The sequence below is a fragment of the Cervus elaphus genome, chromosome 25 (genome assembly GCF_910594005.1).
Source record: "Cervus elaphus chromosome 25, mCerEla1.1, whole genome shotgun sequence".
In the NCBI taxonomy this organism is placed as follows: Eukaryota; Metazoa; Chordata; class Mammalia; order Artiodactyla; family Cervidae; genus Cervus; species Cervus elaphus.
In genome coordinates this window covers 13,427,746-13,441,769 of record NC_057839.1, presented here as the reverse complement: position 1 = coordinate 13,441,769, position 14,024 = coordinate 13,427,746, and the positions used below count along the sequence as shown (strand labels likewise).

General features: G+C 40.7%; 2 protein-coding genes across 3 annotated transcripts in view; one reads left to right on the top strand and one right to left on the bottom strand.

Moving 5' to 3' along the window:
• Nucleotides 1–1,476: 1,476 nt before the first annotated feature.
• LOC122683900 (small EDRK-rich factor 1) lies at nucleotides 1,477–5,416 on the bottom strand. The gene is made up of 3 exons (XM_043887827.1): nucleotides 5,247–5,416; nucleotides 4,134–4,242; nucleotides 1,477–1,855 (listed from the first exon to the last, which is right to left on the bottom strand). The coding sequence occupies exons 1-3, from the start codon at nucleotides 5,251–5,253 to the stop codon at nucleotides 1,783–1,785; spliced, it is 189 nt and encodes a 62-aa protein (XP_043743762.1). The 5' UTR covers nucleotides 5,254–5,416; the 3' UTR covers nucleotides 1,477–1,782.
• A 4,229-nt stretch (nucleotides 5,417–9,645) lies between these two features.
• BDP1 (B double prime 1, subunit of RNA polymerase III transcription initiation factor IIIB) overlaps nucleotides 9,646–14,024 on the top strand; it is a 79,104-nt gene continuing 74,725 nt past the window's right edge. Inside the window, exons 1-3 of one of the 2 annotated variants that reach the window (XM_043887228.1) lie at nucleotides 9,646–10,122; nucleotides 11,572–11,848; nucleotides 13,445–13,554. In XM_043887228.1, coding sequence (XP_043743163.1) covers nucleotides 9,911–10,122; nucleotides 11,572–11,848; nucleotides 13,445–13,554 — 599 coding nt within the window. In that variant the 5' untranslated portion in view covers nucleotides 9,646–9,910. The remainder of the gene's footprint in view (nucleotides 10,123–11,571; nucleotides 11,849–13,444; nucleotides 13,555–14,024) is intronic. The other variant, XM_043887227.1, reaches the window with a different exon arrangement.

Here is a 14,024-nt window from a genome sequence, read left to right as displayed (position 1 = left end):
CGTTTGCCTTATTCATATTAGAGACACTTAGGATTCCACCCTGTTTATAGTTGGTACCATTGGTAAGTGACCTAGAACCAGATCTGGTTCAAGATCACTAGAACCATCATTAAGATGTTAGGTGAACTCTTAAAGATTTGTCCATTCATGTAGTGGTAGACGTAATTGATGATTAGTAAAAACCTGAATTGTATGATGTGAAAAATCAAGTATTTGAGTAATACTTTAAAGTTATTCATCACTTCGATATTTTCATTCTTCTTGCAATAAATATGCATGTTTACTTCAGAATAGAGTGAGGTTTCAAACGTCAGTTTCTCTAAGTTAATGTATTTCCAAATTTAAAATCAAATTACAAATTTTTGAAGAGTCTCAGAACAGATTAAATTTGGCACATATATATAATAAAGGCAGTGGATCAGCCAGTAAAAAGCTAGTATGAAGGTTAAAAGACAAAAGCAACTAAAACTACAATTAGAAGCTAAGTAATGCATAAAATAAAAACATGTAAAATATATCAAAAACATAAAACATAGGACGTGGAGAAAAGGGAACACTTGTACACTGTTGGTGGGTATGTAAATTGGTATAGCCACTGTGGAAAACACCATGGATGATCCTTAAAAAACTAAAACTAGAACTACCATATGATCCAGCAATAACACTCTTTACAGTATCTGGAGAAAATGAAAACATGCATGCACCCCAATGTGCACAGCAGCATTATTTACAATAGCTAAGATATGGAAGCAATCTGGTGTCCCATCAACAGATGAATGGATAAAGAAGATGTGTGTACAGATTCACACATACACACAATTAAATACTACTCAGCGATTTAAAAAAAAATGAAATTTTGCCATTTGCAACAATGTTCATGGACTTGGTAGGAATTACACTTAAAGTAAGTCAAAGACAAATACCATAGAGTTTCACTTACACGTGGAAACAATTAGACTGCAAACAATATTAACTTATCCATAAAAAAAGAGGTACTCTTAGAACACTAAGAGTGAATCCTAATGTAAACTCTGTACTTTGGGTAATAATGATGTGTCAATGTAGATTCATTAGTTATAAGAAAGGTACCACTCTGGCCGGGGATGCTCGTAACGGGGAGGCTATGCGTGAGTAAGGCCAGGGAGTATACCAAAAAGCTAATAAATTTTGCTGTGACCCTAATTTTGCTCTAAAAAAAAAAAAGCCTTTAAAAAAGGCACTTATTCCAGAAAATTTTAAAGCTCGAAGTAGAGTTCTTACTGAGGCTTCATTTAGTTTACCCTCTTTTCGTTGTTGTTCCAAGTTGTTTGCACTATTTTGTAAATTCTTCAAGCAAACTAGTTGATTACAAAGCAAAATTAGATAAATGTATCTTAAATTCTGTTATACTATGTTATATATATTACTATATGCTATATAGAAACTATTATACTATTATTATAAAGTAGACTTTAAAGATCTACTTTAACAAAGTTTATGGCAAAGATTCTAGACTTGTATACAAGATTCTATTACCTGACCATATTACCTTTCTAATAAATTATATAAATGCTTACTGCTGATAAAAAAAATAATGTTCACCAATATGTCATATGCATGGTTAGTGTTTTATTCTTTGAAGAATGGTTCTGAAACATCACACTAAGTCAGGTTGGAAGGAAAAGTTTAAAATAGTTTTATAAGGATATAACATATGTACTGACTGTTCACTCTACAAAATCTTGATCATAGAGCTTATGATACACCTAGTTAGCAGTAGCACCCAGGTTTTCCAGATAGTCATTATTTTTCTCTTGTTTGCATAGACTTCTTCTCATTGGCTGCCTTCTGCTTTTGTTGCATGATCTCAGAGTCCCTATAATGGGGAAAAAGGCTATAAGTCGTTATAGAAAAACTATGTTCTCCCTTGTATTCTATAATAATCCATTCAGTATCTTAGAAGACAATTAAAAAGAAGATATACAATTTCACGTCTTTCCATTTTCATGGCTGGAGATGGAATGGGAAGGCAAAGAACGGAAATTCTTAAGTCAGGTCTTAGTTTGAATACAATTTGTACTCAGGCATGTGTGTGTGTCCTAATGTTTCGTATATACCACACATATACACATCATTTGACATGAGGCAGTTATATGCAGAAATAATGGCGATTATTCTTGATTGTCAACACAGTTAATTCACTCTAAATTTTTTCATGAAAGGGGCATTTCTGAAGTGTTCTAGATATCTTAAGTGATGCCTAGGATTAGGACATAGATGTCATTATATTAAGCAATTCAGTTTCTTACAAGCCAAAAGCCAAATAGCTAGTGATGAAAAATGGATTATACTCCAGCAGGATATTCAGGGCATATTCTTAACCCTTTGTGTCTCTGGTTGAACCTGCAAGTACTGTGAACTAAGACCAAACTACTTGGGCTGGATGGTCCATGAGCCCATATTAAAAACATATTAAATCACTATATATTCAACAGCTCCAATGTGCCAGGCACTTTGCTGGCTCTGAATTAAATCCCACAACAACTTTGAGTTATTGTCTTTATGTTTCAGGTTTAAAAGTTAAAGGCTTAGAGCTAACTCATCTGCCTCAAATCACATAAAAACCAAGGTTTGTCCAGTTTCAAAGTCTAGGCTCTTTACTATATTGTCACTGCATATTTAATATTAGGTTTTAGTTCAGGATGAGTAGCTCTGTCCATGTCATTAAGACATTTCTGTAAAGCCAATAGCAAAAATAAAGAATGAGAAGGAAGGAAAAACAAGACAGTTACCAAAAAAAATGAGGTGTCCTGAATGAAAAGTTATTTTCTGTTTGTGACCAAACTCTGCCGTGTCCGCTGTATGACACCAGTAGTGTTATTGATGTTCAGAGCCTCAATCTCTCATGGCATGCACTGAGGCTAGCACTACTTTTCAGGACTGGAATGAATAGAGGTTAATATAGAGCACCGAGCAGAGAGCTTTGTAAATAGTGGGTAGTCATTAAGCAGTGGCTATCACTAAGCCAAGCTGTACTCGGTTTCCCAACAAAAATATTATTTCAGGGTTACTGACCTGTACCACTCCACTGATTGGTTCAGCTCCACTCCTATCTAAGCAAATTTAAAGCAAAGCTTATCACTTTAACAAGAAATGTCATAGAAAGACAGTGTGAAGTGGTAATTAAGGGATTCAACCTCATTAAACTCTGGCTGTATATCAGAATCACCTAGGGAACTTTTAAAATCAGGTTTAACTTAAGTATAATAAAATGTCTTACCTAGAGCACCTTATGGGGGGGCTATGCAGAATGGTGGCATACGGGATCTTAATTCCAGGACCAGCACAGAGTCTTAGCCACTGGACCACCACGGAAGTCTTCCTAAAGCACCTTTTAATATCCAACCCCAGGCCAATTAAATCAGGACTGGGTGCTCAAACATAGGTTTGAGCAGACGTCGAGGTTTCCCAGGTGGTTCTAATGTGTAGCCAGGCTTGAGGACCGCAGAGAAGCCATAATGAAGCCTGTGCCATCAATTATTCACCTGATCTCCAAGTTTCACATGAACAACAAAATTTGATTTTAGAATAAAATTTCGCTTTTTTTTTTAGAAAAATGAATGATTTTCCTAAAAAAAACCCTTAAGCTGTAGTGTTAAAGTATTTCTGTAGCAACTTTATATTATTGGTCATTTATAGTCATATATCAAGGCTGTACATCTGCATTCTCTCCAAGTCAGTGGCTTCTGAAGATATAACTACATATACTTTGTGGCTCTCTCAAAAGAGTTATCAATATAATTGGTGACCTGTCATACAGACAAGTATAGGTAGGATGTCTGCTTTGAAAATGTTTATCCTTAGCACCTAACAATTCTTTGCACACAGAAGCTAAATGAAATTCTTACGGTTGTTGTGGAGTTGAATGGAATTCTCTGCAAGACAAATTATAGCTTGAGAGCTTCAAATTCTTCATCCTTGAGTTGGGATAATGACTACCCCACATAGTTTTAGTATGACTGGCACATAACCGATGGGCAGCTGTTACCTGTTCCTGCAGGTTAGGCCTCATTCTACTAAGAACTTAAAAACTGCTTTCCATTCTTCAAAAATGAAAACTTTTGTGACTTGAGAATTCCTTCAGTATCACTTACCGCTGCTTCCTCTGAGAGGTAGTCAGGCTATCCTCTTTTCTTTTTCCCTTACTAATTTCCTGGGATTTCTTCATGTTTTTCTGGCGGGCAAGTTCTCGCTGATTTCCACCTACAAAGAGAAACAGTCATGTTATTTTTCCATCTCCAAAATTAATAATTCCATTCTAAGGCTCTTATTTAAAAGGATCTGAAGTTTGCTTTTGAAGAGATGAGCCAGCAGCCTACTGCATGGAAAGGTGTCTAGGGATCTGACAAGGAGGAAGCTTAAAGGAAAACACTTAAGTTCTTAATATTATGGTACCCGTTAAGGTGCTCACTTACTATAAATACCAGACCTCTTAAAAGAGGCATTCCAATGGTCTGTCTATATGGGCCAGTATCCTAAAATAAGGTCTGGCTTTTTGAGATGAAGAGAGAAAGATCCACACCACAGATCATATCTCGCACACATTTTGTTGTTTTTAGTCGCTCAGTCGTGCCCGATTTCTTTTCCGACCCCCATGGACTGTAGCCCGCCAGGCTCCTCTGTTCATGGGATTTCCCACGCAAGAATACTGGAGTGGGTTGCCGTTTCTTTCTCCAGGGGATCTTCCAGACCCAGGGATCGAGCCTGCATCTCCTGTATTGGCAGGCGGGTTCTTTACCGCTGAGCTACCAGGGAAACCCTTGCGTAAGTTGGCCCACTGTAATTCAACTGTTAAGCGAGCAAATACAGATGTTTCCAAGACACTACCTTCCAGGGCCAAACAAAGAACTAGGGAGGAGACCCTGTGCTCATTAGGCCTCAGGACTTTAAGTATTAAGTACCAGCATAAACCACCTCCAAACCTAGGACCTCGCTCCCAGGTATCTCCTCCACACACCTCACCTCCGGGGAGGGGTTCCTTACGTGTCAACTCGCACCTGTGAGGCAGACACCTACCTGCCAGACCTTTCAGGCCGGACCAGACTCAATCGCCCCACTCCCTCCGCGGACTAAAAGCCTGGTCCGCGTAGCTGCTAGACCAAAGGGGTTTCACCAGCCCGCCCCTGCCTCCTCGCCCGCCACGCCGCGGAGCTCGACTTCCTCGCAGGACACTCCCCGCCGCTTTCCCTACCGGTCCGCACACTCACGGGCCATGATGACAACCGGACCGAGCCTGGAAGAGAATGACTCGGAAAAGCAACGGCCGCCTCGCACGCTCAGCCGCCGTGCCCACGCGTTGATCTGGAAGACCGAGCCCCCGCCGAGATACGCCTGTGCTCTGCCGGCGGCCCCGCCCACCGAGAGCCGACAACAGCCGCCGGCGTGGCCGGCGAGCGCCTGCGCGTGCGCGGCCAGGAGGGCGGGGCCGTGCTCTGGGGGGCTCCCAAGCCGCAGCTGCGGGAGTGGCACCGGAGGTCGGTCTCAGGGGTCCCTTCGGCCGTGCAAGTTTGGTAGCGTCCTGAAAGCGGCTCCTTGAGTCTGAGAGAGGTAGAAGCGTGTGCGGATTTCCCACCCCTGTATCCGGGGCACTGGGGCTTCACTAGCCCCCGTATTTTTGGTGAAAACGTAAACACAACAGTATCTATAACTTTTTCGACAAAGAACATTCGCTTTTGTTGTTGTTGTCTCCCGCATCCCACTGTAGAGGCCGAACGGAGAGAAGGGGGACCGAACAGGTTGAAGGTTAACTGTGAAAGGCAATGTTGGCCCTTTACGTTTTTCCTTCTTTATTCACGCACCAAGCCTGCAAGGTAGGCTTGTGCTGTGCGGTGCTTAGTTGTTCAGTCGTGGCCGACTCTGCGACCTCAGGGACTGCCATGGGATTCTCCAGGCAAGAACACTGGAGCGGGTTGCCATGCCCTCCTCCAGGGGATCTTCCCAACCCAGGGATCGAATCCAGGTCTCCCACATTGCAGGCGAATTCTTTACCATATGAGCCACCAGGGAAGCCCAAGGTAGGCTTAATTTTCATTTTAGGAAAGAGGAGCCTGAGACTCTGAGACCAGAAGCGCAGACCTAATAAGCAGGGACTGGTAGAAGTGAGGTTCAAATTTAAAAAGGACTCTCAAGTCTCTTCATTTCCCATTTGATCCCAGTCTGCTTGTCATGGTGGATAGTACTTTAGAGTTCTGTGGATCTGTGCTTGGGTTGTGTGATGGGGAGAGAATGTTAGGGAATGCAGTCTTATCATCAATTCAAAATAGCCGAGAATAAAAGTTATGACCAACCTAGACAGCACATTAAAAAGCAGAGACATTACTTTACCAACAAAGGTCCGTCTAGTCAAGGCTGTGGTTTTTGCAGTAGTCATGTATGGATGTGAGAGTTGGACTGTAAAGAAAGCTGAGCGCTGAAGAATTGATGCTTTTGAACTGTGGTGTTAGAGAACACTTTTGAACATCACTTGGACTGCCAGGAGATCCAACCAGTCCATCCTAAAGGAGATCAGTCCTGGGTGTTCATTGGAAGGACTGATGTTGAAGCTGACACTCCAATACTTTGGCTACCTGATTCGAAGAACTGACTCATTTGAAAAGACCCTGATGCTGGGAAAGTTGAAGGTGGGAGGAGAAGGGGACGACAGAGGATAAGATGGTTGGATGGCATAACCAACTCAATGGACATGAGTTTGGGTATACTCCGGGAGTTGGTGATGGACAGGGAGGCCTGGCATGCTGCAATTCATGGGGTCGCAAAGAGTCAGACATGACTAAGTGACTGAACTGAACTGAACCTTAAACTTACATAAAAGCCGTGGAGCATCTACCATTGCTAGAAACAGATGTGTAGATGCTTGGTGCTTATTTTCTTTGTCTATTTCTCTATGACAAACTGTCTACACATAGAAATGTGTAGAGTTTGTCTGGACACCCTAAAATCACCCTATTTTTTTAAAGTCTTTAATTTGAAAGGTTTCATATATACAAAGGTATAGAAAATACCATGATGGACCTCTAAGTATATACGACCAAGCTTCAACAATTTTTATTTCACCTCATAAAAACTACCTGAGGGTTCTGGACGTGGAATATCTGGATATTGAAAGCCCAGCTTTCCCAATGAGTAGGTGTGTGAACTTGGGAATGTCATTTCATTGCATTAACACTTCCTTACCTAAAAATTGGGGAGGTAATTGTACCTCCTTCACTCATCGAATATGTGAAGTGCTCATTGCCCAGCACAGGAATGTACTCACATGTTAGTTATATTGTCATCATTCTTTCAACCTTCCAGAGCCTGTCCTGCTTACCCCTATCCCTGGATCCCACTCATCCTCCTCAGTCTCCTTACAGGGCAGGTGTCTGTTTCCCCTTCGAGTCCTCTTCTGCAGTAACTCGAGCAGGGGAAAAGATTGATTTTCTTTATAGAGATAAAGAGATCATCTAAAGAGGAAGGGAGGGGAGTTTGGGACTAAAGTGGTAGAATTGTCTCTGTGTGTGGTCTTAAGAGTCTAATCGATTGTTTTCTTTGCAGCTACAAATATAGTTTTTGAGTTTCAGGGATACACATGATATATACTATGTATACAAGTAATATGTGTGTCTGCCAGAGAAAACTGAGGACTTTTAAAATTATAATACTGTTAAGACTATACCAACTTTGATATGTAAAAATATCTTATGATTTTATCTTAAATAGTAAAATTGAATCTGACTCTATTCCCATCCCTTTACAAATGAGAAATTAAATCCTAGTCATTATTTACTTCTTTACCTGCAGAATTGTGTGAATACCACAGACTCTTAGGTGCAACAGGACACTTGGGGAAAGGTCTGGTGTCTTCAATGTATACCAGAATATGCTGTCCAAGGCTGTATGGTTCTGGCAGTAGCTCCGAGATTCGTGAGATATCTTCAGCAGGGTTATTTTTATCAAGTCCTTGAGATTTCTTATGTGTGTTTGAGGTCTTGTTCCCTCTCCAGAGTACTGGAGGGAGCCCACATCAGACCTTCATTTCCTTCCCAGTCTTAAAGGAATCTCTTCTGACTTTTCAGCCTTGTTTTCCTACTCTTAAAAACACTTGTCTCTTTTCTCTCTGTTTCTGGATGAACTAGCAATCTCTTTAATCAGTTCAGGATTTTATTCCTTTGACATTTTGTTGTTAATGTAGTAAGATGTTCTTGTAGAATTTTCTTCTCCTTCTAAGAAGGAAGTCAGGTCTTTGTTTTCCACCTATGAGTCAGGGCACTTGTATAACCAGTTCAAACACAGGCCCACAGTCTACAGTCTCAGCCTGTTCTCTGGACATTTTCTCTCTCATCATAGAGCACTTCCCTAACCACCCTACATAGAGTAAGCCAGCCTCCCATTAACCTCTGTCATAATTTCCTTTAAATTTCTTTCATGGTATTTAATAATTCTTAAATTATCTTGTTCTCTTGAATTTTTCTCTGCCACCCAGTATGCCTTGCTTATTGCTCTATTGCTCCCTCTTGAAGCATATTAAGAATGTTCACATTAATTTACAAAGTTTAAATATAGTAACTTTTAAATTTCTTTTAATTTTTGACTGTGTCACAAGGTTTGTGGGGTCTTAGTTCCCTGACCAGAGATGAAACCAGTGCCCTTGGCAGTGAAAGTGCAGAGTGCTAACCACTGGACCTTCAGGGAATTCCCATTAACTATAATAATTTTTGAACAGAGATTATATTCACGTTAAACAGTAAACAAGATATACAGTGAATGTTGTTCTTCCCATGACTTACTTCCCAGAAACATGGTTCCCTTCCTGGAAATTAACTATTACCACTTTCTTCACACTTGAATTTCTAATCTACATTCTACTCAATTTAGAATTTTTTTGAGAACTTTATTTTTTACCTCATTTGTTTATAGCTGTGCTGGTCTTTGTTGCAGCTGGTGGGCTTTTTCTCTAGTTGTGGTAAGGCAGGGCTACTCTAGTTGCTGTTCACGTTGTTATTGTGGTGGTTTTCCTTGTTGCTGAGCACAGGATCTAGGACCCAAAGGCTTCAGGACTTCAGCTTGTGGGCTCTAGAGTGTGGGCTCAATAGATGAGGTGCAGGGGCTTAGTTGCCCCTTGGCCTGTGGAATCTTAGTTCCTGCACCAGGGATGAGACCCATATACCTTGCATTGGATCAACAATTCTTAACCACTGGACCACCAGAGCAGTCCCTTCAATTTAGAATTTTTAAGCCTTAAGATGTGCTGACGAACAGACAGTGTTCTACAGGACCCTCTAAATGGCCAGTAGTTTAAAAAGAATTTTTTGGTCACACTACCTGGCGGGTGGGATCTTATTTGCCCAACCAAGGATGGAACCCAGTGCCCTCTGCAATGGGATCACTGGATCATCAGGGAAGTCCCAAGGCCAGCAATTTTAATAATTTCCATCAAGGTGTGGGCTGAGGGATTTACTACTTCCTTCTCCTCTTTTGAACAACTCCTAAGGACCCCAGGAGAGGGAAGAGCACACTGCCACAAGTCTCTCTTTCAGTATTTCCGGTTCCCAGGTAACCCAAGGCTCCCTAGTTGACAGTTACCATGGCTCCCGTAGCTGTACGTCATTCTCCGGCGCTGGATGATGACGTGATCAGTTCCGGCGCTCTCCGAGGGCGGGGGAGCAAGGTATAGGAGAAAACTTGGCTATTAGCGTAGCAGGGTCATGAAGAAGAGGCGGCGGCGGGAGATCCCGAGCGGTGGCGGGGGCGCGAAATTGCGGTAGCTGGCCGCTGGGCTGGTGGTGTGGCTTTGTGGGAAGGGCGTAGTTCCTAAAGCCCTCTGCGGGCAGCGGCCGGGGCTCGGGGCTGCGAGCGGCCCTGGGGCCGCCTCCCCGGGCCCCCTGGCTCCGCCATGTTCCGCAGGGCACGCCTTAGCGTGAAGCCGAATGTCAGGCCCGGAGCAGGCGCCAGGGCCTCCACCGCCCCCAGTTCCCAGCGTGAACAAGAGGTTCCAAGGCCGCCGGAGCCTGCCGCAGCCTCTGCTCCGAAGCCAGCGGAATCCACAGATGTGCCCCCGGTGGATTTCGGGGAAGCGGAGCCCCAAGAAAAGACTCCCAAGAGCTGGTAAGTGCTCGCAGAGGGGAGCATTTTCATTTGCCCCCGCCTCTCTGGGCGCGTCACCTGGAAGCTGAGCAAAGAAAGTTTACCGTAAAAGTACTCCCTCGCTTGCTCTAAGCCTGACAGTTGAGGCCCACGAACACGCTGCCAACTGCAATTGTTCCCTCTGACCACGGTGTGGCAGGTGTGGGTTTTGTTCCAGGGTATAGATTCTCGGGGAGAGGACCATGTCTTCAAGTGGTGGTGGGAGGAATCCCGGTCTAACAGTCTTCGGGAAAACTCACACGTGTGAGTGAGCATTAGAGCATTTAGGTTACCACTGCTTTCATCCTTTTGAAGTACATTGTAGGGTAAGTTTTTTTTTTTTAATCTTGAAAACATTTATTTTTAAAAGAAGAGCAGTGTTATTTTGATTCTGCTGATTTATGTCAGTGGAAAGGAGGTCTGGTTACTTGTTTTGATTTGTGGGTGTGTCCCTTTAACTTTGGTGAACCTGTTTTCTGAACAGAAAAGCATGTATCATGTATCACATTTGGATTCAGGATTCTTCTACTTAATTTTACAGTTTATAGACTTTGCTCAGGCAGAATTTACTCATTTGCAAAATGGGGATAACTCTCACTTCAAGAGTTATTGAGATTAGAGATAATTGATAAAAACTATCTTGCACAGGACATGCGGAAGAGTTGCCTATCTTTAGGTGTTTAAAAGTGAGGCAACAAAGTAATTGAAGTTAAGATATGTTAAGCTAATAATGACCTCTGTTTCTATACTGTAAATGTGAGGGAACCAATGAAAATCAACCCTATTAAATAACAGTGAGATGGTATAAATTTCTTTTATACTGTGACAGGAAAGTGACAATTTCTTTTTTATTCCTTTTTTTGGTTTGACTTCTTCTGTTGATCTCAGCTGATGCTTAGTAATTTGCAAGTTTTTTACATGAATTTGTTCAAGAATTTCTCCCAACAGTGGAATACAAATAGCAGTTACTGTAGTGTTGAGACCAGCTGCAGTTGGCAGTGTTCCTGGGCTTCAGCTGTTAAATTAATAAAGTTCACAGAGATAATGTTAAGTACATGTGATGCATGATTATTGATAATTTACAGAATTACTCATTCTGTAGTCTTGATCTGTTTAAGTTCAAGAATACAGCTTTCTTAGACTTGACATTTTGGGAATATGCTTTGTTTTTATCATATATTTCCTATTTTTTGGGCGGGTCTTTGCTGATTGTCAGAGCCCATAGATTGTATGTTCTTCTTATTGCAACCTCTGTTTAAGTCATTGATTTTTAATAATTGATTATGATTTTAATAATCCAAAAGGCTTTGCTGTTTTGGATTTTTGTCAGACTAGTTTTTTTTTTTTTTTGTCAGACTAGTTTTTAAGACTAGAATGTTTCAAAGAAGATCCATAATGCCATTTTTTTTTTTTCTTTTTAAATATCAACAGTGTTGAAAAGACTGATGATGGGAAGGATGTTGAAGAATCCAGTAAGCCTTCCTCTACTGTTTCACAGAGAAGAAAGCGAATACCAAGTACTTCTAGTCTGGTTAAACCTAGCGTCAGTGTTCCTTCAGAACCTCATCCTTTATCTACAGTTAATCGAGAAGCTCCACAGCCAAACCCTGTTCCAGCAAAAGAGAAACAGCCATGTTCAGACAGATACCGAATATACAAAGCCCAGAAACTGAGAGAAATGTTAAAAGAAGAATTGAAGAAAGAGAAGGTATGGTAGAAAAATCAGAATTTTGACTGTTGCCTGCTAGATTTCTGGTTTTATGTTAGTTTACTGTCACTTGGAGGAAAAATAAGCGTCTGTAACATTTAAAAAATTTTTTTATTTGGCTGCAGTGAACCTTGGTTTGATCTTTGTTGCAACTTACGAGATCTTTAGTTGTGGCATGTGGACTCTGAGTTGTAGCATGTGGGATCTAGTTTCCTGACCAGGGATGGGACCCCAGGCCCTCTTCCTTGGGAGCAGAGTCTTAGCCCCTGGATCACCAGGGAAGTCCCAAAGCATCTATAGCATTTTCATGTGGGAAACAAAACCAAATAAGATCCCTCATATTAATAGAGTATCTCCCTTTGTTAAGAGAAGCAGACTGAGAAGCAGATTGGAGTGATTGAGAAGCAGAATGGAGTTATAAGCTATTTTTGCCCCTATATTAATTTTTCTGTATTTTATATCTTTCATTGTTTTTGGTGGAGGCCACAGATAGAAGTTTCGCATGTGCACACACACATATACAGATTCACAAACAAGTGTATTTATAAACTGATCCTTCAGTGAGATTTTTCGCAAGGATGTCCAGTTGACATGAGTTACATTCATTTGAATTATGACAAGTGTAGTTGAGCAAAATGAATTAGTAATATTTTCTAAACTGACAATATGGGAAATTATGAATGGGGGAAATATGTGTGTCTACGTATAATAGAGTCTGCATTTTTTTTCTGAGAGGGCAATGTAACAGAGTAGTGAAACATGTAACCTCTAGAGTTTGATACTTAAGGGCTAAATTTGAGAGTCCTCCCTTACTATTAATATGTGATGTTGAACAATTTAAGTAATCTTCCATATCTGTTTTCTCACTTGTAAAATAGACTGGTAATAGTATCCATCTCATTGGAAGGTTGTGAAGACTAAATGAGTTAATATGGGTAAAATACATTTAGACTAATGTGTACCAATTAGTAAGCCCGAGAAAGGTCAGCTTTTATTATTGGTTTGTAGAGTGCCCCCGTTTTTTTAACTAAGAGGAAGGCGCTTATCTTGGTGCTTTTTTTCGGCTGTGCCTTGAGGCTTGCAGGATCTTAGTTCCCTGTTCCTTAATTCCCTTCCTGTTCAAAGGCTTGAACCCTTGCTCTTGGCAGTGAAGCCTGGAGTCCTAACCACTGGCCCTCCAGGGAAGTCCTTCCGTGTGCTTTATGTTTATCTCATTTAAATATCTCAACTGTGTGAAGTGGCTGTCACTATTTATATAGGAGGAAATAAGCTCAGAGCGGTTTTTTCATGCTACAATTTTTTAATCAGTTTATAAAATTTTTCTAAAATTAGGCATAATTATCATGGGAATAATACACTCAATAATACCCTTCCAATGAATGTAGTAATGGGCTTATACTTAAATATACACATCTAAAAATCTCTTTTTAAAATTTTTAAAAATTTATGTATATTTTTTTGGCCCCCACCAGGAATTGAACCGTGTCTCCTGCAGTGGAAGCACGGAGTCTTAACCACTGAACTGCCAGGGAATTCTCCTAATGTTCTTCTATATTTGTCAAATAACAGTGCATCTCTGTGTGTTTGTGTATCTAGAAGCAATGGAAAAACAAGTATGCCGTAAATGAAACTCAGAGGCCGCCGGATCGTTCCAAAATGACTATGAGAGACTTCATATATTATCTGCCAGAAAGCAATCCAATGACGTAAGTAATCTTTATTTCTATTTTACTTTCTTTGAGTATGATAGTGATTTAAGTGATCACTTTTAGTGATTTAAGTATCACTTTTAGAGTTCATGTTTTCCAAAAACATGTTGATGAAATGTTTAGCACATGTGATGTCCATTTGGATAAGAATTCTTTAACAAAAATTAGTGTTATTTCAGGTAACTATTTTCTTGGATGGTAAATGATGACCTTTACCTCTGAGATTAAAAATAAATTTCCTTTGTTATATTACCAAGTTGTAGTAAAAACCAACTAAACAGCTTTTCTCTAATCTGGATTGCCATTTATATTTCTTATGTACTATAATGTGGTCTAAAGGGGTGATCTAACTTTTATACCCTACCTCCTAATTAAATATAGCAACATTTGATTAACCAATCCTACCAGAACAGAACTTCTTTGATCAGAGTTAGTCTGCAGAGGCAGAGAGATTATAATGAATCCCC